Source organism: Pleurodeles waltl, chromosome 8, assembly GCF_031143425.1.
Source record: "Pleurodeles waltl isolate 20211129_DDA chromosome 8, aPleWal1.hap1.20221129, whole genome shotgun sequence".
Taxonomy (NCBI): domain Eukaryota; kingdom Metazoa; phylum Chordata; class Amphibia; order Caudata; family Salamandridae; genus Pleurodeles; species Pleurodeles waltl.
In genome coordinates, this window is record NC_090447.1 from 33,886,818 (window position 1) to 33,911,771 (window position 24,954).

Below are 24,954 nucleotides of genomic sequence, written 5' to 3' on the forward strand. Positions count from 1 at the left end.
ATAGGGATCTCCTGGAACCCCAATACCCTGGGTACCTCTGTACCATATACTAGGGAATTATATGGGTGTACCAGTATGCCAACGTGAATTGGTAAATTTAGTCACTAGCCTGTTAGTTACAAATTTGTGAGTAAAGAGAGAGCATAACCACTGAGGTTCTGATTAGAAGAGCCTCAGTGAGACAGTTAGGCATCACACAGGGAACACATACAGGGCACATACGTATGAGCACTGGGGCCCTGCCTGGCAAGGTCCCAGTGACACATGGACTAAAACAACATACATACAGTGAAATATGGGGGTAACATGCCAGGCAAGATGGTACTTTCCTACACAACCCCCCACCCCCCAAACGAAGGACAATAAAACTAGCCATGACCTGATGAGTCTTCATTGTCTAAAGTGGAAATATCTGGAGAGTCCATCTGCATTGGAGTGGATACTCCCAGGTCTATGTTCCACTGTATAGTCCTTTCCCTGTAGAGATATGGACCACCTCAACAATTTAGGGTTTTCACCTCTCATTTGTTTTAGCCAAAGTAGAGGTTTGTGGTCTGTCTGAACAATAAAGTGAGTGCCAAACAGGTATGGCCTCAACTTTATCAGTGCCCAGACCACAGCAAAGGCCTCCCTCTCTATGGCAGACCAACGCTTTTCTCTAGGGGTCAACCTTCTGCTGATAAAAGCAACTGGTTGATCCTGGCCCTCAGAATTCAGTTGTGATAAGACTGCACCTACCCCTAATTCAGATGCATCAGTTTGAACAATGAATTTCTTGGAGTAACATGGGCTTTTTAGGACAGGTGCAGGGCACATGGCCTGTTTGAGCTCCTCAAAAGCTTTCTGACAGCTAGCTGTCCACAATACCTTTTTAGGCATCTTTTTACTAGTGAGATCATTAAGAGGGGCTGCTATGGAGCCATAGTTTTTAATGAATCTCCTCTAATACCCAGTGAGGCCTAAGAAGGCTCTCTCCTGGGTCTGTGTTGTACGGGGGACCCAATCCATGATTGTTTGGATTTTCCCCTGTAGTGGTGCAATCTGTTCTCCACCTACCAGGTGTCCCAGATAAACCACCTTTCCCTGCCCTATCTGGCACTTTGAGGCCTTGATAGTGAGGCCTGCCTTTTGCAGGGCCTCTAAAACTTTCCAAAGGTGGACCAGGTGCTCATCCCAGGTGGAGCTAAAGACAGCTATATCATCTAGATATGCCGCACTAAAAGCCTCCAACCCTTGCAGGACTGTGTTCACCAACCTCTGAAAAGTGGCAGGTGCATTTTTCAAACCAAAGGGCATCACTGTGAATTAGTAGTGCCCTCCTATAGTTGAAAAGGCAGTTTTAGGTTTAGCATCCTCAGCCAATTTGATCTGCCAATACCTTGCAGTCAAATCAAAGGTGCTTAGATACTTGGCAGATGCCAGTGTATCTTTGAGCTCATCTGCCCTGGGTATAGGGTGAGCATCAGTTTTTGTTACCTGATTGAGACCCCTGTAGTCTACACAAAACCTCATCTCCCTTTTCCCATCTTTTGAGTGAGGATTTGGTACAAGCACCACAGGACTCGCCCATGGGCTTACAGAAGGTTCAACCACTCCCAAATCAAGCATTTTCTGAACTTCTTATTTTATGCAGTCTCTGACATGGTCAAGCTGCCTTTAGATTTTACTTTTGACAGGCATGCTGTCTCCAGTATCAATTGTGTGTTCACACCAAGATGTGGTGCCAGGCACAGTTGAAAAGAGTTCAGAAAACTGTCCAAGGAGATTTATGCAGTTGTCTTTCTGTTCTGCAGTCAGACAATCTGCCAAAACTACTCCCTCCACTAAAGCATATTCTTCAGTGGATGAGAAGAGATCAGGGAGAGGGTCACTCTCTTCTTCCTGTCCCTCATCTGTTGCCATGAGAAGGGTGAGATCAGCCCTGTCATAGTAAGGTTTTAGGCGGTTGACATGAATCACCCTAAGGGGACTCCTGGCAGTGCCCAGGTCTACCAAATAGGTAACCTCACCCTTTTTCTCAACAATGACATGGGGTCCACTCCATTTGTCCTGGATTGGTCTTGGGGCCACAGGCTCCAATACCCACACCTTCTGTCCTGGTTGGTACTGGATCAGAACAGCCTTCTGGTCATGCCATTGCTTATGGAGCTCTTGGCTGGCCTGAAGGTTTTTACTGGCCTTTTTCATGTACTCAGCCATTCTGGATCTTAGGCCAAGTACATAGTCCACTATGTCCTGTTTGGGAGCTTTTAAAGGTTGTTCCCAACCCTCCTTCACAAGTGTTAGTGGACCTCTTACAGGGTGTCCAAAGAGGAGTTCAAAGGGGCTGATGCCCACTCCTTTCTGGGGTACCTCCCTGTAAGCAAAAAGGAGGCAAGGTAACAGGACATCCCATCTCCTCCTGAGTTTTTCAGGGAGTCCCATTATCATTCCTTTGAGAGTTTTATTAAACCTCTCTACCAGTCCATTAGTCTGTGGATGATAAGGAGTGGTGAATTTGTATGTTACACCACATTCCTTCCACATAGCCTTCAAGTATGCAGACATAAAGTTGCTACCCCTGTCTGATACAACCTCTTTTGGGAAACCCACCCTGGAAAAGATTCCCAGGAGGGCTTTTGCCACTGCAGGTGCTGTAGTGGTCCTTAGAGGAATTGCTTCAGGATATCTTGTGTCATGGTCCACAACCACCAAGATAAACCTATTGCCTGAAGCAGTAGGAGGGTCAAGGGGGCCAACTATGTCAACCCCTACCCTTTCAAAGGGGACCCCAACCACAGGTAGTGGAATAAGGGGATCCTTTGGTGTGCCAAAAAGTCTTGCCACTGGCTTGGCAGGTCACACAATACTTACAAAAATCTTTTGTGTCCTCTGACATCCTAAGCCAGTGAAACAGGGGGACAAGCCTTTCCCATGTTTTAATCTGGCCCAAATGCCCAGCCAAAGGAATGTCATGTGCCAGAGTTAGGAGGAACTCTCTGTACTGCATGGGAATGACCAATCTCCTGGCTGCTCCAGGTTTTGGGTCCCTTGCCTCGGTGTACAAGAGGTTGTCCTCCCAGTAAACTCTATGTGAGTCACTGACATCAACCATTTTGCTGTTTGACAGCTTGCTGTCTGAGACCCTCTAATGTGGGACAGGTGTGCTGTGCCACACTCAGCTCTTCCCTGGCAGGCCCCCCTCCACCCAAAAGCTCAGCAGTGTCTGCTGCCAGCTCATCTGGTGAGGGTTCTGCACAGGGAGGAAATTCTTCTTCCTCAGAAGGAGAATCATCTGTAGAGGGAGGGATAGTGGGTAGGGATTTACCCCTTCTACCCCTAGCTTTAGGGAGCACTTGGTCCATTGTCCCAGGATCCAAGTTACTCTGTCCTTTTTGCTTTTTGGCCTGAGCCCTGGTTAAAGCAAAAATATGCCCAGGAATGCCCAGCATTGCTGCATGAGCCTCCAACTCCACTTCTGCCCAAGATGATGACTCTAAATCATTCCCTAGTAGACAGTCTACAGGTAAATCTGAGGCAACCACAACTTTCTTTGGACCAGTAACCGCGCCCCCCCCCCCCGCCCAGTTGAGATTCACAACAGCCATGGGGTGGCTAAGAGTGTTGTTATGAGCGTCTGTCACTTGGTACTGGTGACCAAGTAGGTGTTGTTCAGGGTGTACCAGTTTCTCTATTACCATGGTAACACTGGCACCTGTGTCCCTGTAGGCCTGAACCTCAACACCATTTATTAGGGGAAGTTGCTTGTACTTATCCATATTAAGGGGACAAGCAACCAAGGTGGCCAAATCAATGGCACCTTCAGAGACTAACACAGCCTCTGTGGTCTCCCTAACAAGACCAACCCCAACTAAAGTACCAAAAGTAAGCCCAGCTACTCCCTTGGATTGGCTATTAGTAGGTGTGCTCCCACTACCACTGCTATTACTAGGGACACTAGGAGTTACAGCAGGGGTTGTAGTAGTGGGAGGTTTGGTGTTTTTCTTTGGACAACTGGCATCAGTTGTCCAATGGCCTTTTACTTTACATAAATAACACCAAGGCTTTTTAACTTGATTTGAAGAGGATTTGGACCCACCACCCCCACCAGAGGATTTTTGTGGGCCTGATGAAGACTCAGTATGTTTACTTTTGTCCCCACCCTTGTCAGAAGACTTACCATCCTTCTTCTTGCCATCCTTGTCACCCCCTGTATGAACTTTTCTGTTCACTCTTGTTCTGATCCATTTGTCTGCCTTCTTTCCCAATTCTTGGGGAGAGGTCAGATCTGAGTCCACTAGATATTGGTGTAACAAGTCAGACATACAGTTATTCAGAATATGCTCTCTCAGAATAAGATTATACAGGCTTTCATAGTCAGAAACTTTACTGCCATGTAACCACCCTTCCAAGGCCTTCACTGAACAGCCAACAAAATCTGTCCAGTCTTGAGAGGACTCTTTTCTGGTGTCTCTGAACTTAATCCCGTATTGTTCAGTGGTTAAGCCAAATACATCCAAGAGTGCATCCTTCAAAACTGCAAAATTGTTAGCATCACTTTCTCTCACAGTAAGGAGCCTATCCCTACCCTTTCCATTAAAAGATAGCCACAATATAGCAGCCCACTGCCTTTGATGGACCCCCTGTACCATACAGGCCCTCTCAAGTGCAGCAAACCACTTGTTGATGTCATCCCCCTCCTTGTAAGGGGGAACTATCTTGTGCAGATTCCTGGAATCATGCTCTCTAACAGGATTACTATCAGGAATACTGCTGTTGCTGCCACCATGGGGTCCTGACCCCAATCTCTGCCTCTCCTTCTCCAGATCTAGGGATTCCCTGTCTAGAGCCAGCTGTTGCTGTTTAAGCTTCAGTCTGATATCTTCCACTCTCAACTTTTTGAGTTCCCTTTCTAACATGTTGTCTTCAGGGTGGGTGGGTTGGGAATGCTTGGACACACAAGATAAATTGGAAACAACAGAGGGAGATCTGTCCCTAACTGACTGGACCCTAACACCCCTACTATGATGGGGGCTTCTATTACTACCAGCATTGCTATGTGGTCTGCTAAGTGGCAGATTTGGAACAGAACCCTCCCCACCTCCCTCAAGGTTATCCCCCGAGTCAGAATGGGAGCCATCTATTAACTTCTCATTTGAAGTGCCTGCTTGGGACTCTATGTGTAGGGCACGCATGTAATGGTGTCCCCGCACTCACAAAGTCTGGGGAAATTGCCCTGAACAATGTGGGGGCACCTTGGATAGTGCCAGGGTGCCCACACACTAAGTAACTTGGCACCCAATCTTCACCAGGTGAAGGTTAGACATATAGGTGACTTATAAGTTACTTATGTGCAGTGAAAAATGGCTGTGAAATAACATGGGCATTATTTCACTCAGGCTGCAATGGCAGGCCTGTGTAAGAATTGTCAGAGCTCCCTTTGGGTGGCAAAAGAAATGCTGCAGCCCATAGGGATCTCCTGGAACCCCAATACCCTGGGTACCTCAGTACCATATACTAGGGAATTATATGGGTGTACCAGTATGCAAATGTGAATTGGTAAATTTAGTCACTAGCCTGTTAGTGACAAATTTGTGAGTAAAGAGAGAGCATAACCACTGAGGTTCTGGTTAGCAGAGCCTCAGTGAGACAGTTAGGCATCACACAGGGAACACATACTTGTGAGCACTGTGACCCTGGCTGGCAGGGTCCCAGTGACACATGGACTAAAACAACATACATACAGTGAAATATGGGGGTAACATGCCAGGCAAGATGGTACTTTCCTACACCAAGTACTGCAAAATACAAAGTCTGCTTGCAACTTGGCAGTAAGGATGGAACAGTAACCACCAGTCAGTGCTCCAGGGGTCCCTCACCAGTAGAGACCGGGAGAATCCCTGGGGTGTGTGGGATGGGGGCCTGACTGCCAGTTCCCCCTGCCTGGTTAGGGACCAGAAACCTGGGGAAGCGTGACAAGTCTGTGAGAAGCAGCCTGGACCCTCCTGAGGGACAGAGCTGACTCCTGCTCAGAGAGGTGCCTTGCACGAGGAAGTCACTCTAGTGAAGGAAAGGGGCTGAGAACGTGAAGCCACCTACGAAACACCGGGAGAGACCTGCACTGCCGTACCATGGGTGCAGCTCAGAGTCCCACATGCGTCTCCAGCAGAGGCACCCACACTGTCACCTAAACCAGGAGGTGTCAGGAAAGAAGCTCGACAGAACGAGCTCCGAAGTCAACCCTAGTGCCTTGAGGCCCTTCACTCTCAGCAGAAACTGATTGCCAACGTCAAATCACTTAAAAAGACTTGAAAGCATCATGAAGAGATTGCGCCTTCAGAGGAGCATCCTTGTGACCTGGGGTGGTCACCTAGCTTGCATGGGTGGTAGGCAGGGCCAAATTTAGTGCTGGTGGTGCCCGGGGCGACTGTGTTTTTGCACCCCCCTGCCCCCATGAGCTCTTTCTCCACTAATTCTCTCACCACCACTCTCCAACCGAGTCTCTCATTTCTACATCCCCTCTCTCTGACGTACATTTCTTTTTTTATAGCAATTCTCATAGCTCACTCTCAGTTCTGTGATCTAGATAGTACATGTTCTTTGCAGCGGAAACATTATCTCTCCGCCCTACTTTCTGATGAGTCAAAACTGCCACTAGGCAAAATATATTCCTCACCAGTCAGAACATTAATCACCAAAGTTATCTTGGCATTTTTATTATTGCCTGAAAACTGCTGGATACACGAGGAAGTTCACATGCTTTTAAACCCATAAGTTATTTTTAAACCTAGTATCCCCCACCAACGTCAGCACCTGGTGCAGCTGCACCTGCCGCACCGCCCTACAGCCGGCCCTGGTGGTGGGTTGTGACTAGGCCAAGACTGAGGCAGTCAAGGCTGTGAGCACCGCCCCCTTGACTCTGCTGTTTCTGGTCCGGAAGCCGTGTCCGCATCCTTGACACAAGAGCGTGAACACCTTGGCTGGGCCCGGGCTAGGACACCAACATCTCGGCTTAGGGGGGTCATGTTGGAAACACCCCATCAGGGCAGTGCGCCCTCTCCCTGCAGACACCGCAGCCCGGTGCGCTATGCCAACCAAAGCAAACAGACTCGGGCCGGGCAGAAGGGTACTGTGATATTGACCCCTGCCAAGAGAGGGGGAGCAGAGAGAAACTATTGGGGTTCACCTTCAGCCAGGACTGTGAAACGCATTTGATTTGCAGGCTCTGCCTGTAACACTCTCGGGGTTCCTCACCGAGGGCACCGGGTCAAAGTCCAGTTCCTCACAGCTTTTGAGCGCACTCTTCCCGGTGGCACCCATAAGCTCGGGCCTTTGGAAATGATGACAGGATGTGAGTATGGATTGTGTGAGTACTAAAGTACTTCTCTAAAGTGAAACAGGGCGGCTCCTACGCGATGGCGGAGGAGCGTCGCCCCGGCTGAGCCACCGGCTGAAAAAGAAAACTATATTTTAATAGCATTTTATTTTCCAGCTGCCGGCTCAGCGAGCAGGTGCAGGGAGGGGTGGGGCTGGTCCACGGGGAGTGGGGGCATGCAGTCAGTGCACTAAGTGTGCATGTCAGTTAGGCCGGCCAAACTGACATGCACACTTTTTATGTTTCTCCAGCTGTGTTGCACAGTCGGGTTTGAGAAACTGCACAGACCCCAGAGCACTGCCAGAACGGCAGCCCAAGCTTCTCAGACCTATCGTGATGTTGCTCTCATGCTAGGCATAGCATGAGGGCAGCACCAGGATTGCACGGGAAGCCTGTGCTGATGTCCCAGGAACTGCGGGGACACCAACACCACAAAAGAAGGCGGATCAAGGCTGCAGCTCCGAAGCGGGTACTTTTTTGTTTTTGTTAATTATTTTATTTCCCCCGTACCCCCCTCCCCCAGATTTGCGGCAGCCGCTGCTGGTGAAACCGCTGGCTGCTTAGGTGTTTTGCTTGTTGAGTGCTGAGCCTCTAAGCGCACACCACCCACCTGAGTAATAATCAGACTGTTCGTCCTTGCTACCCGAAGAGTGAGGTGCTGAAGGGCTGTGCCTGATGATCAGTTTTAGGTCGAACAAGAGGGTGAAGCCCGGGACACTTCAGTGGCAAAGCGCTCTGAACACATGGGCTTGTGAACCTGCTTGCACCAGGACCCCCGAAAACGTCTGCACAAAGTGTTCACAACTAAGAGCTGCCTGGCCAAGAGCATCATGGTAATTCCTAGAGCTTTGCCCTGAGCCGAGCCCTCCGAGCGGCACTCTCTCCCATTCAAAGTTACTACTTCTCGACCCTTCCTAAACATAGTTGTGGAATTTATAACTTTCCCCAAATATTCCAGGACTGGGGCTAGAATATCCCTGAGGATCCAGAGACATCGAGAAAGCACTAAAAGTGGGGCAAGCGCTTTCTCCCGGCGCGGAATTAGGTGACGCTGCAGAACCCCAAAGCGCCTGCAGAGCGCCTAGAAGGGCCCCTGGAGAGGCAGCCATTCTGCAACGACGCCCCAGCTCTGTCAGTGCAGAGGAGCCTGTGTCAGCATCACCAGGGTCCCGGACTGTGCTCCCGTGATGGGTGATGTGGACATCGGCAGCCATGTTGTACAGGCAGAGCAGCGCCTTGATTCCGTTCTATGCACTCGGAGACCAGTACCTCACCTTTGAAAAGCATGCAACACTCATGTCACTGCGCACTCCTAACCATGGGGGGCCTTCTCGAGGGGGAGGGGGGGGGCAGCAAGTATTCCATCCACTCATTCATTCCCTGCAAGACTTGGACGAGGAACGAGCCTCGCGGGGTGTCCGTGGTCCCTGGGAAGACCGTGTGTTGGATTCGATTTTTTTTTATTTCACTTTTTGCATAGCGCCATCACGGTCTGGTCCGGCCTCACAGCGCTTTGGACATGAAGGTGTCTGTACAAAATATTGAGAGGTAGATCGTAATCACATAATTCGGCTCAAGGGGGGGGGGCGCAGAATGGAAGCACATTCCATCCTATACACTCCTATGCACATTGTTCGGGGGGGTTGTAGCTCCTTGGGGAGAAGCGCTATACAGTTCTTAGAGACGAGTGCTTTGCAGACACTACATGCTACACCCAGGGGGGTAGTGGGAGTGAGCACGTTAAACACAGTGACTTAAAGCAAAATGAGGCCTCTCCCCTGAGGAAAGCAGCGATGCACAGCTGACAAGTGTCCCAGGTCCGAGCGTGATGCGCTGCTCCAGGCCAGATTGTTTCACTTTGAATTCTGGGATTTATAGACCTGCTTTATAATGGATTAACCAAGACTACAAGGCCCAGAGTTCAATAAAAACAGCACATCACGCACGGACCTGGGACACTTGTCAGGGCTGGCGGGGCCCGTGAGGCTTCCAGAGGCAGTCACAGAACCTGGGCCGACTGAGAGACCATTAACCCCCCACCCCACTGCCCTCAGGGGTGCAAGAGCCTGCGTCCCACCCCCGGTTACACAATAGCAGTGGCCTCCAGGCAGGTACAGGTTGGAGAGAGGGTGTTTCCACAACAACACTCCCCCACCTCCCAAACATGGCCTCCTTCCACAGGACCCCCACACAAGGAGACGCCCCAGGTTACCCTTGGTGGGACCCCCGCTCTGGGCAAACCCAGCAACTCAAGGAACAGGTGTCACTGGTGTACCAACAAGAGGTGCAGGGGGGGTCACACACTGCACCCCACCGCGGCCTTGGAGAACCCCCCCAAACATCACTGAAGGCTGATGCAGAGGTGACTGCGCGTCCTGAGCCTCTCGGCGGGCCCCGGGCCCTCTCCTGGGGCCTCCAGAGGCGCGGGGACTCCGGCTCCCCGCACAAGGTCACCGGGTGCAGCTGCACGCATACTGCGGGAGCTCGGAGCCCAAAACCTACAGGGCCGAGTTGACCTCTCATCCTCCCGAGATCACTATGATAAAAGCTATTACATTTGGTTACAGTTTTTGTTATTTACAAGACAAAGAATCAAAAACATACATATGTAAATAAATCAAGTTAACCGCAGTCCAGTCCCTCAGATCCATCCCCCCCCCCCCCAAAGGTGCAGCACCTGGCCTCCTACGTCACCGGGCAGTGGCGAAGGTACACCCAGCAAAACACAAACACTGAGCGGTAGCGCACTGAAACCCTTCACTAGGAGTAAACTCCGGTGAGGGCGCTTCCACTCGTGATCCTTAGCTACAAGTGGTTCCAGCCATGTTTGACACCGTCAGACAGTCGGGGCTTTTTGGGGGGCCCTCTGGGACATGCGGTTTTAGCTTTTTCCATTAAAGTTGTCGTAGATGGACTCTCGCTGCTGGTTTAGGGGCCACAAACGTGACAGTAACCACTGTTTTGGGTGAGGATGAACGTGGTCACCCAAAACAGTGGCCTCGAGACAAGTCGGCGCGAGGGTGTTTTACACAACACCCCCCAATCCTCCCAAACGTGGCTTCCTTCCAACAGGAAACCTACACAAACAGACGTCAGGTTCCTAGGGAGACACCCCAGATTACCAGAGACGCAGATACAGCCTGCCACACATGAAACTCAAAACTTGAAGCACGCACCACCCTGGTGTGGGGGTCTCAGGGCCCATCGGACCCCCACAACCAGCAGGTCACCCTCTGCTAACAACGGGCACAGGAACAGCCTCCTTTAGGGTGAAAATCACCAACTTTCAAAACCCTTCTACCAGTGGTGGCCTGATTTTTAAAACCTAACACTGGGACAGTTCATAGAAAAAAGGAGGTCTACAATTTTACTTCAACGGAGCGCACAGAATGACGGCGGCACTAAGAACACAAACAAGATACTGGCTTTAAAAATGCATTTAATTGAATTGCTTCCTTATAAGAGCTGCTAAGTACCCCTGCTTAAAAACGCCCCCCCACTGTTTTCAGTCGAACTTCTCTAAAAACCCAGACATGAGCTAAACTTCCCAAAGTCTGCCGGGACAGCCTGGGGAAAACCAGGACTGTCCCGGCAAATCCGGGACGCCCTACTCCTCCCCACCCCGAGTTCATGGCACTATTAACCCCGGACTACGAGTACCAGAATGCAAAGGGATAACCGGGGCTAGCCAAACTACTCACACATAAATCCTTGAAACAGGAGCCAGGTACGTGAATGTAAACAGGGCACTAAACCGGGTAAGGTTACCTGGACTTGTTTGCTTGCACGAGGCCCCGCTGCAGGCGCGTTAATCCTCCGAGCTATCCCGCCTGCTGCTTGGGAAACAGATGCTCGGGAGCAAATAACGCTTTGAACTTCTGGCAAACAATGGAAGGCGCTTTCCTGGAAACCCACCTGGGCTCTGTTTGTTTCCTATCACACGTTACCCCGAGGGCGGCCTGGAGGGGGTGTAGGGACAGCTACACTCTCTTGACTCTGGAGACTATCACCCGCGGGGGCCTCAAGGCGCTGCAAACAGCCCGAGTGATAAACTGACACAATCTCTCAAGGCCCCTCCCAGGGATCCCCCGTTCCTTGGGTTGTAGCGTCTCACACCCCATCCACCGGTGTGAGTACCAGGCCGAAGGGCAGAGTCCTCCGAGGCGACCCCACCTCCGAGCGGCCGAGTCAACAGCCCCGACTGTCTCTCAAGATGCAGTCTGCAGAATGGAAAAACTCACTAATTTTCATGAAACTTCCCAATTTTGCACGAGTGTGCCTGCAGAAGACGGGTTCATGTAGAAAACATCTCGACAAAGCACGTTTTCTGCTCGAACTAGTCTCCTGGTATCTTGCAGGACTTATGTGCGCTCAGGTAAAACGTCACTGACATGTTACTCTGAAAGGGTAATTTTGCATAATTTTCACTAACTTTTCATTACAATTTGCAATATCGTACCCCGTAAAATCTGGCATTTAGTAGCCCATTTTAAGAATGTTATTTGCAAACTACCAGTCCCAGAATCCAATATGCCGATGTTAAGAATTAAAATTTTTCTAGCTATCGCGTCAAGAATTTTAGATTCTATTAAGGATACGGAGGCGAGGATTATGCTTTCTCTTAACTTTACTGACAAACACAGCAGCCAATAAAAAACAATACTTTTTCAAACTACAAATCCCATGAGCCTTAGCTCACCAATCATGGCACGATACTGTCCATATATATATCATGAGCTCTATAGTCCTTCCTCTTTCTTTGCGAAAACAGTTCAAACATGCGTAAACTTGCAGAACTTGAAACAAAATTCTTTCCAGATCGCTGTAACAACTCCAGGCGTTGGGAGATAACCACATTAACGATGCTTCATCGAAATCCTTCATGATGTCGTGTTGGATGATCCTGAATGAGAACAAACACAAACCACTAATATCGAATATATCAGGGAGGGTAATTATTTTACGTTTTTAAATTAAAAACCATTTTCTTAATCAATTATCATATTAATGACATAAAAATGACAATGAAGCCTTTATCACATTAATGATATAAACGTACCAACCGGGTGGGATAATCTCCGCCTCCGCGTCCTTAATAGAATCTAAAATTCTTGACGCGATAGCTAGAAATTTTTTAATTCTATGTCAGGACCGGAGGCTTCGGATTATGCTAGTTCAAAGTCTATTTACTACTTCCGACACTACATCCACAATAGGTTTGTGACAGAAAACCTTGAAAGTGGAATCGTTTGACCAATCAGCTGCAGCCATGATGTCCTCAAGTCTGGCTCCTGTCGCAAAGGCTTTGGAAGCCATAGCTCCTCTAACCGAATGAGCCCCAAAAACACTTATGTCAATGCCGGATTCGGCTAATAACCACTTGACCCAACGGGCTAAGGTTGCTGCAGAGACAGGATTAAACGGTTTTTGTAAGGAAATCAACAATTGACCTGAAACATTTTGCCTGAATTCTCGAGTGACATCCTCATAACTCTTCAGACATTGAACAACACATAGTTTCTTGTTATGCGGAAACGATGGATATGAAATACATTTGGATGAAGTTTTTGTACGCCTAAAAACAGAAAAAGATACTCCAATAGGAGTGAATACTCTACCTGATAAATCCAGAGCTTTAACGTCTGAGACCCTTCTGCAGGAGAGTAAGCATAGCAGCATAGTCAACTTTGCGGATAACTGTTTGCGAGATAGACCGTCATTATCCGGCCAGTTTTTGAGAAAACGTAAAATAATGTTAACATCCCACAAAGAGGAATACTTTGGTTGTGGAGGTTTTACCATACGGATGCCTCTAAGCAATTTGCAAATCAAGGGATGTTCTCCTACCGGTTTCCCTTGAATATGGGGATGACCCGCCGAAAGAGCTGAACGACAATTGTTAATTGTCCTATAAGCTAAACCCTGAGAGGCCAATTCTGACAAAAAATTGGCTATGACATTAATTTCTGACCCCAAGGGATCCACATTCCTTGTGTCGCACCAACGTAACCACTTCTTCCAGGCCTGTTCGTATCTCTTCTGAGTGGAGGGGGCCCAAGATTGGGATAAGAAAAACAACGCTGAGTCCGAAACTCCAGGCACTTGCCATCGTCTCCTGAAAGTCTCCAGGCCATCAGAGTTAACAGACCTTGAAGGACCAGAGGATGGAAATTGTTCGATGGATCCGATAGGAGATCCACTGACCACGGTATCTTCACCGGAAATTCGCATGACTGGTTCATTGCGGAAGGGAACCATGGTTGAGCACTCCACCATGGGGTCACCAGAATGATTTCCGAGCGTTGGCGACACACTTGAGCCAAGACGCGAGGAATCATTACAAAAGGAGGAAAGGCATAGAGAAGTTCCCTCGGCCACAACTGCATGAATGCGTCCGTCCCCTTCGCTTGAGGATCCGGCCTCCAACTGAAGAAGCATGGGACCTGACTGTTCAACCGGGAGGCGAATAAATCTATCTGACATGTCCCCCAACGAAGTTGGAGAGCTTGGAAAATGTTCAGTTTGAGCCTCCAGTTGCTGCCATCCCGAAGGAAACGAGAGTTCCAGTCTGCTGTCGTATTGGTAATGCCCGGAATGTATTCCGCTATTACCGAGATTTTTTGATTGAGGCAAAAGTGCCAGAATTCTTTCGCTATCTCCGCTAGGAGACGAGACCTGGTCCCTCCTAGGCGATTGATGTATCTGACCGCGGAGACATTGTCCATCCGCAGAAGAATACAGCAATGAGCCTTGCGGGGAGCCAAGGATTTGATGGCGAACGATCCTGCCAGGAGCTCCAGGCAGTTGATGTGATAAGATAATTCCACCGGGGACCAACGGCCTCCAGTCTCCACTGGCCCGCAACGTGCCCCCCAGCCCCAACGGCTGGCATCCGATTCGATCACTACATCCGGATTGGAGGGAAAAATCGCTCTGCCATTCCACGCATCCATGTGGTCTAGCCACCATGTTATCTCTGTCTTGGCTTCCTCCGAGAGGGGAATTAGTTCTGAATATTGAAGACCTTTTTGGAGATGAAGAATCTTCAATCTCTGAAGGGCTCTGTAGTGTAGAGGCCCCGGGAAAATTGCCTGAATCGATGAGGCTAAAAGGCCGACAAGCCGGGCTAGAGTCCTCAACGATATAGTCGGAGAGGCAAGCGCTCTCCTCAACTCCTTCTTGATCAGATTCCGTTTGGTGATCGGGAGAATTAGTAATGATGCTAGAGAATCTATCTGAAACCCTAGAAAATCCATACTTTGTGAAGGAATCAGGTTGGATTTCTCTGAATTTAGGATAAACCCTAGATCCTGGAGCAAATTTATGGTCCAATTGAGGTGAGTCAGCACCAGGCTTTTGTCTTGAGCCATGATGAGAATATCGTCCAGGTAAATAATTAGGCGCACTCCTCGTTCTCTTAGAAATTGCACCACTGGACGAAGGAGTTTGGTGAAACACCAGGGCGCTGAGGAGAGGCCGAAAGGGAGCACCTTGAATTTGAACCACTGGGAATCCCATTGGAATTGTAGGAATCGTCTGTGAGGTGCAAATATCGGTACTGAGAGGTAGGCGTCTTTGAGGTCTAGCCGTACCATCCAGTCCTTGTCCCTTAAAAGATCTCTTAGAAGGTGGATGCCCTCCATCTTGAAATGGCGATACACCATCCAGGAATTGAAATGTTTTAGGTTTAAAACCAGTCTGGATCCGCCGCCCTTCTTTTGAACCAAGAAGATAGTGCTGGCGAAACCCCGAGGGTGAGGTGAGGTTTCCACCACTGCCCCTTTTTGAATGAGAGAGATAATCTCCTCTTTTATGAATTTGTGATCTGCGCGGGAAAAAAGGAGAGGCATAGGAGGACTCTTTTGCTTTGGGGGGGCATAAAATTCTAGCTGAAAGCCCTGAAGTGACTGAAGAACCCAAGGGTCCTGAGTAATGGATTCCCAAGCCGTGAGAAACAGTTGAATCCTGCCCCCCAAAGTTACCTCTGAGGGAAGAATAATTCTCACCTGAATTTGTGCTGTCTTGAATGGAGTTACCCCCACGGTATCCTCTTGAGTTTCTTCCTCGCCCCCTGTAGCGATTGGGGTAGAAGTTGCCCTGGTTTGGGTAGGTTCCTCTGTTGCCTTGGGAGGCATATCTCGGGGCCTGGTATCTTCGGCCTGGCGCTCGACCCCTGAAGCGTCCGGCCCGCATAAAAAGAGCATTATTGAATACCTTTTTGATGTTCGATTGGGCTTTATCAAGGGCTGTAAATGTAGCTACGTATTTATTCAAGTTGGAAATAAATTTATCTCCGAAGAGCATACCGTTAGCCGCAGGACTGGCTTCGTTAATGGATAACTCAGCGAGCTTAGGATCGAAACGAATGAGGAAAGATCGTCTGCGCTCCGTTGACATGGCGCAGTTTGCGTTTCCCAGGAGGCAGATTGCTCTCTGGGTACATTGAAGTATCGCTTCCGTATCCAAGGGGGTTTCGGATTCCTTGGATTCTACAGCTAAATCCAATATTTTTGTTAACGGACCAGAAATGTCTAATAATTTGTCCTGACAACCTTTCCAGGCACGGTCTAGACCCTTTTTTGGGTCCTTGGCGAATTTCCGGAGAAAGGTCGCCATGTTAGGGTCCAGCTCTGGAGTGTCCGCTACTTTACCCAGGAGGGAGGGGCGGGGGCACTCTGATCTAAGAGTATTGCGTACCTCTTTCTCAAAGCTTCTGCGCAGCCTGTCTTGGACGTAGTTCGCCACTTCCTGTTGAGGGACCCACTCAGTAGAGCGAGGGTGAATGATATCCTCTGGAGAGAATAAGAGGTTTTTGCCTTGCGGGGTGTCATCTTTGGGTGTATTATGTTTCGCCTTGCGCTGCTTTTTGCGTGGTTGAGTATCAGTCTGAGATTCGTCCGAATCCGATTTTGAGGAAGAGGGATCGTGGTAACTGGATTGGGAAGATGTCTGCACAGGAATGGAAGGTGAAATTTGAGGTGGGGGAGATCCTCCATACGCATGGTCACGCAACACGGAGGTTGCCCTTTGTGACAAAATTTCTGCAGAAGAGGTGCCATCTGAACGCTGTAGTCTAAGACACAACACGTCACCGGAATCTCCGGTTTGCAAGCGAGGTTGTTGGCTACTTTCACCTAGAAATTCTCTTCTAGCGAAATTAGACAGAGGTTGAGTAAAAGGCTTGAGGGCCTGGATTAACGCCCAATTCACGGAGTCTTGCACATGGTAACCCAGTGCTTCCACCAGTCTTTCCTCCAATAGATGTTCTGAGGTTTCCTCCTGCAGTTCGCCATACTGCTCTTCCTCATTGGCGTAGTACGCCATCGCAAAAAATGTGGGTAAGTCCTTGATAGGAGGAGTTGACAGGGGGGGGCAAAACCCTGAGCAGGTGTTTACATTATCTGATAAAGAGTTTTTAAAGTTTTTAAAGTGGAGGGAACCACCTGCCAATTTTAAATCTTATTAAGTAAAAACTATTAAAATATCTTTATGCCCCCTGAGCAAAGCTCTATGAGTATTATTTCAGCCCCTACGGGCGCTCTTAGGCTGCTTGCACCGGAGAAATTGCCACTCGCGTACTCGCGCTGCAAAGAAGCCAGTAGGAAGCCTCCGATCGGCTCAATGCGCGCGCGCACGCATGGGCAATGAAAGAGGACTACGTCCTCTGAGCGAGCGAGCGCTCGTTCGTACGGCCTGCTCCCGCTCCACACCAGTGGTATTGTAACGCTGGGGGCATTTAAGGAATCGGAGCCGAAGCTCCGGAAAGCGAAGCAAAAAACAAATCAAACACTTCTGACGCGCTAGCAATATTATTAATAAACTTTACAATTCGACATGACATTCAAGCGGAGCGAAGCTCCGAGCGCGCTGTTTACTATAATATATTAAAATCACAACAAATATAAGAGCGTTTCGCGCGTGACTTAACTGGCTGCTGGAGCAGCAAAGAAAGAGGAAGGACTATAGAGCTCATGATATATATATGGACAGTATTGGGCCATGATTGGTGAGCTAAGGCTCATGGGATTTGTAGTTTGAAAAAGTATTGTTTTTTATTGGCTGCTGTGTTTGTCAGTAAAGTTAAGAGAAAGCATAATCCGAAGCCTCCGGTCCTGACATAGAATCCAGAGTAGCACGACCTCTCTCAAGATCCGGGCTCTGACTATCTATAGTTTATGGCAGCGGTTCCCAATCCTTTGACTTCCGGGGACCCCGGCTTTGTCATTACTGGAACCAGGGGACCCGGACTGAGTCATTACTGGAATCTGGGGACCCCCTTACTGAGTCATTTCTGGAAGCAGGGGACCCCGGCCTAAACATTGTTGATGACTTGAACCCCAAAACAATACACAAATAACATACAGAAACAGCATTCACCAAAAACATACACAAATAACACGTTTTGTTTAATTTGCATAAAGTATTACTAAAAAAAAATATTTTTTTATTTTAATAGCAATAGCTTTTCTAAATTTAATTGAAGCCACACATCGTCCACACTATATTCTGTTTGATGCGCCCGCACGGCTCCCACAAATCAATCTGAGGATACCAATTTAACTTGCAGCCTCCAATTTCAAATTTCTTGACAATTGCAGTACCTTTTGTACATTTAAAAATTTTCAATTGTAAATTTAGCCAATTTGTTTATGTACGCTTTATTAATCTGTTAACATTATTTCATTTTCTAAGCCGTTTCTGACCCCCTGAGGAGGCGACTTGGACCCCAGGTTGGGCACCACTGGCTTAAGGGAGCCAAGACCTTCCCGGTGCACTCTGGGATCTATAGTCCTGTTTTACCAACTTAAGTCAGGAATAAAACAACCACAAAGCAAAGCAGAGCCTAGAAGGGAAACCCTAGAGCTGGTGGGGGGGGGGGGGGCAGTTTGGGGGGGGGGGGAGTGGGGAGCTCGGCCCTTAGATGCACACAGATTGGGGCACATTTAGTGATGGTGTGTGCTGCACCACACTCCTCTTCAGCCCTTCCAGCTGTCAGACACACACAGGCTGATGCTGAAAAACTCTTATCTTATCAGCAAGGTGGGCCCTGACCTTTGACCAGTCGCAGATTACATTCTAAGGGCCAGATGTAGCAATGGGTTTTTACCCATTTTGTGTTTATGGGAAAATGTGTTCGTACATATGGCCCTAAGTCTCGTAGTTCTGCAGTTACCACTCTGCTGTCTAGGAGCTAGGCCTGGCTGAGGTCTCACACGTGGCATGAGGGCACTCAGGGAACACAAAGAGCGCTGCTGTCCACATTATTAACCCCCCCCCACAACAGAATCACATGGTATTCACTCCCCAGGACAAGCCATAAGCAATGTTTGTACCAGACCCGGGAGGGGCATGGCGCCTCCCCTCAGACCTGATCCTGGATTAACCCCTGCTCGGGATTCAGTGATGCCACGTCTCATCACGTGGTCACAGAAAAGAGAATATCTTATCTTCTGACAACTAACAAACAAGTTTTAAATATCAAGCGTAGATACCACAAGACATGTTTCTAAGCGCTACTATTGATCCCAAACAAGACCACATCCCCACCCCCCCAATATGTGTGATACAGCCCTGTTAAGATCCCCACGTCCATGTGTAATGTGCTGCTCCAGTCCAGGTTCCCACTATGAATTCTGGGAGTTGCAGTCTTGTCTATGCCATTATAAAACAGGACTACAAGTCTCAGAATTCAAAGAAGAATAATCTGGTCTGAAACAGGGCATCACGCCTGGACCTGGGACACTTGGCAACTGTGATACTTTCACAGTCCTGGCCTTTTACCCAACAACTTGAACTCTGGGACTTGTAGGTTTTCTTTTAACACTGTATATATGGATTCTAAAATCACGCAACCTGCCCTTGGCCTAAACATCTAAGACTGAGCAAAGGGGTAGCATGGGGGAGGGGGTTTGCATCCATGGAAACCTGCGACACAGCAGCATATATACGCCTCACCTTTTCGTGCATACACGTATGCCACCGATGCCCCATATGGGCCAAGTTAATGGTGATAGAGCTTTGCATGCTGGGAGTTTCAGATTCTTATGCATAAGAGGACATGCGAAACTACAAGTCCCAGAATCCCGAGTAGTTTTGGCTAAAAGCAAGGATTGGCTGCCGCTATGACGTGTAGCTTTGGGTTCCTTGGAAGCCATGTGTCGCAAGGACCCCTCCAGGTCCCACCACTGTACCCCCCCACACAACGGATGGCACTTACCAACAGGCTCAGGTCGATGGCGGCGAAGACGGCCTTACACACCGGGCAGGTCAGGTTCCTCCACCCGTACTGTGCCCCCAGCTTGGGCAGGAAGTATTCTGGTGCCATAACCCCCTGGTTCTCCGGCAGAGGATAGGCCGAGGCATGGGGGCAGAGGTACAGAAGGCAGGACATGCCGACGCCCACCCAGAAGCCGGGCACAAGTGTCATTGTTTACCAGCTCTGCCCCAACTTTTCTGCTTGTCACTGCCTAACTACAATGGCCTGTGTGCCAGGCCCTGCCTCCTTCGGATGTCTATTGGGGTCTCTGCCCTCTACTACCTCAGGTCTACCTCCCTCTGTGTGGCATGCCAAGCAGTAATACCCAACGAGTCGTTTCAGGCTCTACCCAACCAGCCCTGGCAAATGCCAACACCTGACTCAGCTCATTCCGTCGGTCCCGCTGGCAGCAGCCACAGAAATGGCTGAGAGACAACCTCTGTGTATCGTGCTGTACGGCAGCAGTCTCTGCCCTGCTGCCCAGGCCTGTCTGTCACTTCTGCGGAAGTCTCTCTGCTGTGAGCCTTGCTCAGATGCCCCTGTGTACCTGTGTGGCAGTGTCTCTGCTGCACCCAGGGATCCCTCTCTGTACCTCTGTGCCAGTCAGTCTCTTCTGTGCCCAGATGTCCCTCTCTGTACCAGCCAGTCTCTTCTGTGCCCAGATGTCCCTCTCTGTACCAGTCAGATTCTCCTGTGCCCAGATGTCCCTGTCTGTACCTCTGTGCCAGTCAGTCTCTGTTGTGCTCAGATGCCACTCTCTGGGCCAGTCAGTCTCTGCTGTTCCTAGGGCCCCTTTCTGTACCTCTGTGCCAGTCTCTCTGCCCCTCTCTCTCTCTCTCTCTGTGCCCAGATGCCCCTCTCTTTACCTCTGTGCTTGTCTCTCTACTGTGCTCAGGTGCCCCCCTCTGTGGCAGTCTCTCTGCTGTGCCCAGGTGCCCCTCTCAGTGCCAGTCTCTCTGCTGTGCCTAGGTGCCCCTCTGTGTGGCAGTGTCTCTGCTGCACCCAGGGATCCCTCTCTGTACCTCTGTGACAGTCAGTCTCTTCTGTGCCCAGATGTCCCTCTCTGTACCAGCCAGTCTCTTCTGTGCCCAGATGTCCCTCTCTGTACCAGTCAGATTCTCCTGTGCCCAGATGTCCCTCTCTGAACCAGTCAGATTCTCCTGTGCCCAGATGTCCCTGTCTGTACCTCTGTGCCAGTCAGTCTCTGTTGTGCTCAGATGCCACTCTCTGGGCCAGTCAGTCTCTGCTGTTCCTAGGGCCCCTTTCTGTACCTCTGTGCCAGTCTCTCTCCTGTGCCCAGGAGCCCCCCCCTCTCTCTCTCTCTCTCTCTGTGCCCAGATGCCCCTCTCTTTACCTCTGTGCTTGTCTCTCTACTGTGCTCAGGTGCCCCCCTCTGTGGCAGTCTCTCTGCTGTGCCCAGGTGCCCTTCTGTGTATCCTCAGTGCCAGTCTCTCTGCTGTGCCCAGGTGCCCCTGTCTGTACCTCAGTGCCAGTCTCTCTGCTGTGCCCAGGTGTCCCTCTGCCTCTCCGCTCGCTTAACAGTAAACACTTCCCTCTGTAGCTCTTTCACTGCAGCTTCCGCGTCCAGCACATGACCCGGAGAGGGAGGGGGGAGGGAGGGGCCCTGTGGTCAGGCGGGGGCGGGGCTGAGAAGTGACGGAGGAGGGACGGATGGAGGGAGGGGGCGACGGAGGGGCGTGGGATGGGCAGGCCGAGGGAGGCGAGGATGGGGAGAAGAGGTAGATGGATGGAGGGGGCGTGGGATGGGCAGGCCGAGGGAGGCGAGGATGGACAGAAGAGGTAGATGGATGGAGGGAGGGGGCGTGGGATGGGCAGGCCGAGGGAGGCGAGGATGGGGAGAAGAGGTAGATGGAGGGAGGGGGCGTGGGATGGGCAGGCCGAGGGAGGCGAGGATGGAGAGAAGGGGTAGATGGATGGAGGGAGAGGGCTTGGGATGGGCAGGCCGAGGGAGGCGAGGATGGAAAGACAGGGTGGAGGGAGGGAGCGGCGGAGGGGCGTGGGATGGGCAGGCCGAGGGAGGCGAGGATGGAGAGAAGAGGTAGATGGAGGGAGGGGGCGTGGGATGGGCAGGCCGAGGGAGGCGAGGATGGGGAGGAGGGGTAGATGGATGGAGGGAGGGAGCGTGGGATGGGCAGGCCGAGGGAGGCGAGGATGGGGAGAAGGGGTAGATGGAGGGAGGGGGCGTGGGATGGGCAGGCCGAGGGAGGCGAGGATGGGGAGGAGGGGTAGATGGATGGAGGGAGGGGGCGTGGGATGGGCAGGCCGAGGGAGGCGAGGATGGGGAGGAGGGGTAGATGGATGGAGGGAGGGGGCGTGGGATGGGCAGGCCGAGGGAGGCGAGGATGGGGAGGAGGGGTAGATGGATGGATGGAGGGGGCGTGGGATGGGCAGGCCGAGGGAGGCGAGGATGGAGAGACAGGGTGGAGGGAGGGAGCGGCGGAGGGGCGTGGGATGGGCAGGCCGAGGGAGGCGAGGATGGAGAGACAGGGTGGAGGGAGGGAGCGGCGGAGGGGCGTGGGATGGGCAGGCCGAGGGAGGTGAGGATGGAGAGAAGAGGTAGATGGATGGATGGAGGGGGCGTGGGATGGGCAGGCCGAGGGAGGCGAGGATGGGGAGGAGGGGTAGATGGATGGATGGAGGGGGCGTGGGATGGGCAGGCCGAGGGAGGCGAGGATGGAGAGACAGGGTGGAGGGAGGGAGCGGCGGAGGGGCGTGGGATGGGCAGGCCGAGGGAGGCGAGGATGGAGAGACAGGGTGGAGGGAGGGAGCGGCGGAGGGGCGTGGGATGGGCAGGCCGAGGGAGGCGAGGATGGAGAGACAGGGTGGAGGGAGGGAGCGGCGGAGGGGCGTGGGATGGGCAGGCCGAGGGAGGCGAGGATGGACAGAAGAGGTAGATGGATGGAGGGAGGGGGCGTGGGATGGGCAGGCCGAGGGAGGCGAGGATGGGGAGAAGAGGTAGATGGAGGGAGGGGGCGTGGGATGGGCAGGCCGAGGGAGGCGAGGATGGAGAGAAGAGGTAGATGGATGGAGGGAGGGGGCGTGGGATGGGCAGGCCGAGGGAGGCGAGGATGGAGAGAAGGGGTAGATGGATGGAGGGAGGGGGCGTGGGATGGGCAGGCCGAGGGAGGCGAGGATGGAGAGACAGGGTGGAGGGAGGGAGGGAGCGGCGGAGGAGAGGGGCGTGTGTTGGGCAGGTGGGAGGAGGCAAGGATGGGGAAAAAAGGTGGATGGTGGATGGTGGAGGGAGGGAGGGGGTGGGCAGGCCCTTGAAGGTGAGGCCCGGGCTCTGTGATAGGAAGCAGGGGGGACCCTCAGCCTCACACATACCCAGTGCTTCTGTGCACTCATCCGTCTGACGCATGTGTACCCCAGGATGGCCCCGAGGAGAACAGGGACCTGACAGTCCACTCTGTGCTGAAGGCCTCTGCCACGCCTCCACCCCACACTTCCCATCCTTCCCAACCGGGGGTGCCCTCGATGTTGTAGGGTTGGCCCCCGTTCCACCCGGGTGGGCCACGCTCCCTCCTTGGGCCCCTTGTTCGGGGACGTCGGGGCGGCCAGAGCCCTCAGTTGCATTTGCTTCTTCAGCTGTTGGGGTGCGCCGGGCCCCGGTATGTCCTCTTCATCTTCCTCCCCTCCTCGGGGTGCAGTTGCTCCAAACCATAATATATTTCGAGTGGTCACCTCCTGCCCTCGCTGGGCAGTGATCATGATTCCGTTTACTTCCGTCTCTGCCCACGTCCCGCTCTCAAACGGGGTGCAGGACTCGACCCCCCACCTCCAGGTGCCCTTCCATGCCTCTCCTTGCCTGACCGGCGCTTCCGTGGGTGCCCCCACTTGTGTGCCCTCCGCCTCCGCCGGCCGGACGGTGCTCAAAGCGCAAGTCCCAGAATGAAAGTGTGCGAGAACATGGCCAGAACTGCCTGACAATGTTATTTTTAAAATGTATTTGTTGTTTTTCTGTAGCGCTGACATTGTCTCAGCAGATGCTAAGGCGCTTTGTATAGAGTGCAGGTTGGGATGCATTAACTGTTTACGTAAATTGCATGAATAGTAACAAATATAGTTGGACTTTCTATATCCCTTGTAAGGCCTTATGCATTTAGGATCCAGATGTGGTACCACAGACTGATGGAGACCTCTGCTCGTCAGATGTCAGGGGGCGGCCCCCACTCTTGTTCTGCTGAGGCCTCCTCCCAGTCGTGGACCATGGACCATCCAGCCAGGGACCTCCTCCCAGAAGCGGAGTGGACAGGTGCATGCCCCCGTGAGATGGCTCCAAAGTTTGCGCCGTGGTGAGACTGCTGAGGGGACTTTATGATTCATTCCACACTATGTACTGAACTGAAGGGTAACCTGAACCCAGATACATTCACAAGCAAAGCTGTAGATCCCTTGGAGGTGCTTAGAATGATCAAAGCCGGGGAACACCCCAGAGGGAGCTAGAGGTGGGGCAGAAGACAAGGCGCTGTGGCCCAGGCACCAGGGTGCTGTTTGTACCTGTTGGGGGGTATTATATTGTAGGTGTGTAGATTAAAGTACTTTCCCTTTACTACAGTAAAGCACTGGGTGGACCATCAGTTATTGAGCTGCTGGGTGAACATTGAATTCTGAGTTTGCACCCCCAGGCTGCCTCCCTGAGGACCTGTGGCATCGTCATTGCTAACACCAGAGTCAGGTGCTCGGCTGCTGTACTTGGCCCAGGATTGACAAGCCGCGGTAGGACTCCTGCAAGAAAGTCAGTTATTTATTGCGCTGGATGGAAGTCCACCTCAAGCACTACCACCATGCAAAGGTTTCAGCAGTTTAAACTGAGCTCAACCCCTGGTAACTATGGTACAGGGCAGACAGGCTTAATTTAAAGAAAATGTTTAAAGGATTTTAAAATACTTAAAGGGTTAAACAGTCAAAAACACAACACAATAAATGTCCAATTTAGAAAAATAGAATACAATTTAATAAACAAAATGACACAAAAACAAGAAAAAACAGACAAAGAAAACAAGAGATATGAAGTTTAGAAGATTTAACTTAAAATAGCAGAAAAATGCACTAAGTGCCACTGATAGTTTATGGTCACAGTAGGCTCAGATCTAGGCATGACTTCAGGCCAACTGAAATGGAGCTGGGTCGGATACACCAGCCAGGTTCGTCTCTATCAGAAATTTTACCTTGGGATTTAATCTCTGAATGGTAGTCGAAATCCTCAAATGGGACGATGTTCCAGGCTGTATCTGAGAAAGTCCTCTCAAAGTCAGATACAATTGGAGAAGGCCCGGCTAGAGGTGTTCGTTTTGGCAGGAAAAGCTAAGAAGAAAAAAAT

At 51.0% G+C, this 24,954-nt stretch overlaps 1 protein-coding gene across 2 annotated transcripts in view; it reads right to left on the reverse strand.

Moving 5' to 3' along the window:
- The window catches only part of SMPD1 (sphingomyelin phosphodiesterase 1), an 84,910-nt gene extending 63,694 nt beyond the window's left edge, over positions 1–21,216 (reverse strand). The window contains exon 1 of one of the 2 annotated variants that reach the window (XM_069203670.1): positions 19,572–21,216. In XM_069203670.1, the coding sequence (XP_069059771.1) occupies positions 19,572–19,781 (210 nt within the window). In that variant the 5' untranslated portion in view covers positions 19,782–21,216. Of the gene's footprint in view, positions 1–11,269; positions 11,397–19,571 lie in introns of those variants that run through there. The other variant, XM_069203671.1, reaches the window with a different exon arrangement.
- Between the last annotated feature and the right edge of the window lie 3,738 nt (positions 21,217–24,954).